Source organism: Sitodiplosis mosellana, unplaced genomic scaffold (assembly GCF_009176505.1).
Source record: "Sitodiplosis mosellana isolate CC-2019 unplaced genomic scaffold, AAFC_SMos_1.0 Smas_scaffold_1106, whole genome shotgun sequence".
Lineage (NCBI taxonomy): Eukaryota > Metazoa > Arthropoda > Insecta > Diptera > Cecidomyiidae > Sitodiplosis > Sitodiplosis mosellana.
The window spans coordinates 480-5,278 of NW_022596348.1; the positions used below are offsets into that span (position 1 = coordinate 480).

At 37.1% G+C, this 4,799-nt stretch overlaps 1 protein-coding gene across 1 annotated transcript; it reads left to right on the forward strand.

Moving 5' to 3' along the window:
• Positions 1–804: 804 nt before the first annotated feature.
• Positions 805–4,298, forward strand: LOC129571024 (nose resistant to fluoxetine protein 6-like; the record flags this gene model as incomplete). Its single annotated transcript, XM_055450759.1, has 5 exons — positions 805–975; positions 1,101–1,295; positions 1,502–1,671; positions 3,132–3,311; positions 3,707–4,298. Coding segments are annotated over 5 exons (1,024 nt in total), but the record flags the coding sequence as incomplete, so codon positions are not given.
• Positions 4,299–4,799: the final 501 nt, after the last annotated feature.

Below are 4,799 nucleotides of genomic sequence, written 5' to 3' on the forward strand. Positions count from 1 at the left end.
AGTGTGACTTGTAAAGATGCTCACAGGAAAGGAAAAGCTGGGAATCAGAACAAATCCTGAGAGCCCATGGATCAGCCCGAATCCACTGGATTTGAACTTTGGGCCATCAAACCAGCCGGGTGTCTACACTCCCCTAGGGAGTGACACCACGGTCGATTTTGCCAATTTTCCCAGCCGTTTTCGAGATATTTCGATGTGTAAATATTTATTGGTTTTAATTTACCACTTAAGAGGTGAGTTTGGATAAATTACCAGAAAAGCGTATAAAAGTTCGAAATATTCCATCATTCTAAAATATTTTCACTAGAGGCGCTCTTACAAAAATCCATCCATTCAGCCTCCATAAGAAGCAATGTATTGCTATCGAATTACGGACGGATGCCATCCATATGCATTGTATTCGAATTGAAATTTTTGTAATACTACTCGCAGGAAATGGCAGCTGTCGAATGACATATATTTTTGTGTGTGGGAAACGTTTTTGGCGGTTGACGATTTTTCTCTATCATTTTAATGTCATTGTCAATGTATTTTCTTCCTTATTTTGTTGACGGTGACAACATCGATCGGAATTTCTCCATGCATAAATGATTTGTGACTAAAGTATAGCAAACAGTTATCCGAGAAAACGTTTTGGTACCAGATTTTAGGGAATGCATCATACACCGTTGATACGTTCTTCTTCATCAGGCAAGTTGTCTTTGCCATATGGCAAAAACTTTTCATCACACTCTCACTTTGTTTTTTACTTTGCACACATACACACATTGTTATCTTGGTTACTGTGTTTATTTACTTTGACAGTGGTTTTCTGGTGACACTCCTGTTCTTGCGTACCAAAAGCTCAACGAAAAGTTCGAATGCGGGCGGCTTCATTTCGGGAACGAAGCAAAGTTTATTTTTAGTCATTTATCGATATATTCGGTTAACGCCGGTTTATTTTATGGTGATTATCATCAATGCGGTTACACTAAAGTAAGTTTTATGTATTTTGGTTTTTGGGCAGACGTAATCAATATATCACATATTGGATGTGATGGCCGGTGCCAAAAGTGTTTGTATCTAATTTTTGTGTAAAACATTGATGATGTTTTCGACAGGTATGTGTATAATAAATCAGTGTTCACACCCGGATTGCCCGATCATATTACGTGTCCGAATTATTGGTGGCGAAACATTTTGTACATTCAAATCTGGTTCCCGTTCTCGCAACTGTGCATGTTGTGGTCATGGTATTTAGCCGATGATATGCAATTCTACATTTGGGCCATCATCATACTCATTCTATCGAAGCGGTGAGAATACCCTCAATAACTAATTCATTTGTTTACATGCCCGTCTCATGAAGATGCGCAAAACCATACATCTTATATTATTATTTTAGTACATGCATATACAAAATTAATACCAAATGCTTTAAAAAAATGTTTAATTTACATACAAATGCTCCAAATACGTATGTGTACTTTTTCTGCGTCATTCCACATTGACAAATATGCAGCCATGGACGAACAGCTGTTGCCATAATCGTAACATTTCTGCTCACCTCATGGGTTGTGTCGGCGCTGGTCTCATTAAATTTCAATTACGAGCATAGAACGTCGGAACCTTTGGAAAGCTTTGGGTACTTGTACGAGAAGCCATGGACGCGATTGGGACCATATGTGATGGGTTAGTTTGATTTCTGAAATTGTGCTTTTATTACCTCTCTCAATTCCTCCTCCCTCTCTCATCCTTTCTCTCCCATTTTCCATTCACACCGTTTTGTTTGCTATGCAAACACAGCGAAAAACCTTGTCAACTATCAATGCTTGATCGCATGGTGTGTGTGTGTGGGTTGCTTGATGATAAAGTGACTTTTCTTCGTATGAAATGCGTTCGCATTTTATTAATGATACACCCGGAGAAACACAGATACATCACCACTGCAAGCGTGCGCTTGCTCGCACGCACACACACATTAAACTGATCTTAAACGTGCGAGATGCTGCATGAAAATTAATGTGTGTCCCAGCGGCGTAACTAGGAATTTCTTTCGGGGGGGGGGGGGGGTTTCGTTTTTGCACAAGTATTAGAAATAAATGCAGGGACGATTTCCTGTGGATATTCAAAGTAGTGATTTTTTAGATCTATTAACAATCAACTTAGAGCATAGAGAACATATTCTTTATTTTGGATTTCCAGCCGAAGTATTCAAAAGAGTTTATCATCCCATGTGGAAATATATTGACAGACTGCTTAAATCGGATGAAACTTGAAAACGATTCAATTCACAGATAGTTAACCCTCTAATGCATACAACCGCCTCTAGACGGGCAACATTTGAACGCCTGTAGAACGTGAACCGTACATCGGATCACATTGCTTAATAGTCATTTTTATTCGTCAAGGTATCCTCTATAATCTTGTCTTTTGCACTATTAGTCTACATCAAATGGTTGTTGAGTTATAAACTAGAATGTCTATAAAAACAAAAATTTGACAAAATAAATTATTTCATTTTTTTCACTTTTAAACAATGGATTTGATTGTTCTCTGATTTATGTCAATCGCATTTCCTGACTAAACCATGAGGAATCTAGGATTATGAATATTTTTTTAAATATCTATGGCCAAAAATCAACCAAGTACCAGTACTCCCAGCCCTGGGAAAAATTAATGCATTAGAGGGTTAAATTCACTTTTGGAATCTTGTATGAAAAATAGTCGGCTTTAGTCGTTTTATTTCGAACATATTGACTGAAGAATAACTATCAGGCGACTACAGCCGTCTATTTCGTTTGAGATAATCATTTTTAATTAGCTAAAAAGTCCAAAATTAAGCAATCGACTGCTCAGGCTATACAACTTTATATAATATTGTTCGTATGGCGAGCGAAGCGAGCCGAAATTTTTGATATTGAATATCCTGAAACTCAATTTTCCCTTTATTTATTGTAAAAAAAAATTTGGGATGATTTGATTTCGGGGGGGGGGGGGTTTGAACCCCAAAACCCCCCCCTAATTACGCCACTGGTGTGTCCTCATGTGCATCGTCATGGAATTGCTTTAGTGTTTTGTTTGTTTAATTTTGCCGATGAATCGACTCAATCTGGCTCTCTTTCTATCTCATGCTCACCCGTTTGACACAGGTATGATGGCTGGGTATGTACTTAATCGCTACAAATCTGCACCGCCGGCCATAACTCCATTCATCAATGTTGTGCTGTGGATGATGTCACTGGGCGTGATGTTATTGCTTGTGTTTGGCGTTTGGAACGGTACACTAAATCTTCTATGGACCGCTCTTTATGTTAGCTTAGGCCATTCAGGTGAGATAGACCGAACATTATTTTTTTCAAACCGCAAAAACAAGTTGATTTATTCGGGCGAACAGGAGGAAAATAATGATACAGCTGTATGTTCACTCGGGTTTGAAGGAGTTTAATTTGATTTCCATAACAGATTATATGAATAAATTCAAGCATTAATTCAAATAGAACATATTTTCCGTTCATATTTTGCGTCATCAGAATTGCTAATTCAGGGGAAATTTAAGATTCAATGTTTTTTTGTTTTGTTTGAATTTCCATTTCCTTTTCGTACACCATTCGAAATAATATATAATCCGATTTAATTAATTCGATTTTTCAATATTCTCTTTTTCTGCATTCGATTGATCCATATTCAAAACCGGAATGAAAAATGTGTGTTGCAACTGTGTCAGCTTGGGGATTAGCGCTTGTTTGGATCGTATTATCGTGTAAATGGGGACTAGCCAAGCCAATTGATAGATTATTATCATTTCGAGGAATGTTGCCATTAAGTCGGCTCACCTATTGCGCTTACCTGATTCATCCGATCACTCAAATTGTGATGTCATTAGACCTGAAAGGAACAATTCATATCCAGCACAGTCTTGTGTTTACCGTATTCTTGGGCAACGTGGTCACGGCTTATACCGTCGCATTAATCTTGTCATTAGTGTTTGAAGCGCCAATCGTACGGCTTCTGAAAATACTCTTCTCGAAATGAACCGTTTTAGCTTTACTCTATATAGATTTTGTAGTTTATAATTTTTAAGTTCAATCACATTTTGTTTTTGTTCGACTCGAAATTGCAAATCCGTGTCATAGTTATTAAGGAGAAAAAAGAAAGGAAGAATGCATCTTTAAAAGAAAGACAAAAAAAATAATGACATCTGTATAGGTTTTAATTGCATTTCATTTTGTAATATGACGCAAATGTACATAAGTCACCCGGCAACATTGTTGTTTGATGAAGAAATAAAAAATGTCCTTTTCTGATTAAAATCATAATTATAAGAGCTAGTTTTTTCTCTATGTGAGTGTGTGTTTGTTATCGGATTTGTGAGAGCAAGCATCTGTTCACAGCAACTTACTCATAAACTCTTACAGCCAAAATTAGTGCTTAAACCAGCGCCGTAGCCAGGCCGGCGCAATGGGTGCATTGCACCCTCCAAAAATTTCAAAGGTGCAACAAAATCGGGTGCAAAATCGGGTTCCAAAGGTGCAACAAAAGAAAAATTTCGATTTTGCACCCTCCAATTTTTTTTCTGGCTACGGCGTTGATCTTCTTCCTTCTTTTCGTTTTATGATTCTATAACTTAGTTAGAGGAAATCGAACACAATTCTTTATAAATTTATACATGTATATCAATTGAACAGAAATTTCCAAGGAAATCGTCATGATTTTCAGACAAAACAGCCATCTAAGTCGAAAATCTTTAACAAGAAAAATGGCTATGAATTCGTTGTCAACCCAATTTTTGGGACTTTTTATTGAAAATGAACTATTTT